At 68.1% G+C, this 386-nt stretch overlaps 1 protein-coding gene across 1 annotated transcript in view; it reads right to left on the bottom strand.

Annotated features, from left to right (window-relative positions):
* Positions 1-372, bottom strand: part of FOXB1 (forkhead box B1) — a 2,103-nt gene extending 1,731 nt beyond the window's left edge. Inside the window, exon 1 of the mRNA XM_006020044.1 lies at positions 12-372. Within this exon, the coding sequence (XP_006020106.1) occupies positions 12-372 (361 nt within the window). The remainder of the gene's footprint in view (positions 1-11) is intronic.
* Positions 373-386: the final 14 nt, after the last annotated feature.

Genomic DNA, 386 nt, shown 5'->3' with positions numbered 1-386 from the left:
CCCCGCGGGGCCCTTGGCGGCGCCGGGCGCGGCGCGCGGCACCTTGAAGCGCTTGCGGCGCCGCAGGAAGCTGCCGTTCTCGAACATGTCCCCGCAGTCCGGGTGCAGCGCCCAGAAGCTGCCCTTGCCCGGCTGGTCGGGCCGGCGCGGGATCTTGATGAAGCAGTCGTTGAAGGAGAGGTTGTGGCGCAGCGAGTTCTGCCAGCGCTGCGTGTTCTCCCGGTAGTAGGGGAAGCGGTCCATGATGAACTTGTAGATCTCGCTCAGCGGCAGCATCTTCTCGGCCGAGCTCTGGATGGCCATGGCGGTCAGCGAGATGTAGGAGTAGGGCGGCTTCTGGTCGCTGTACGTGTTCCTGCCCGGCCGCGGCATCGCGGAGCGGGAGC

The sequence above is a fragment of the Alligator sinensis genome, unplaced genomic scaffold (genome assembly GCF_000455745.1).
Source record: "Alligator sinensis unplaced genomic scaffold, ASM45574v1 scaffold458_1, whole genome shotgun sequence".
NCBI classification, from domain to species: Eukaryota; Metazoa; Chordata; order Crocodylia; family Alligatoridae; genus Alligator; species Alligator sinensis.
Note: the sequence above shows the minus strand (reverse complement) of the source record. Positions and strands in the feature narration are given on the sequence as shown.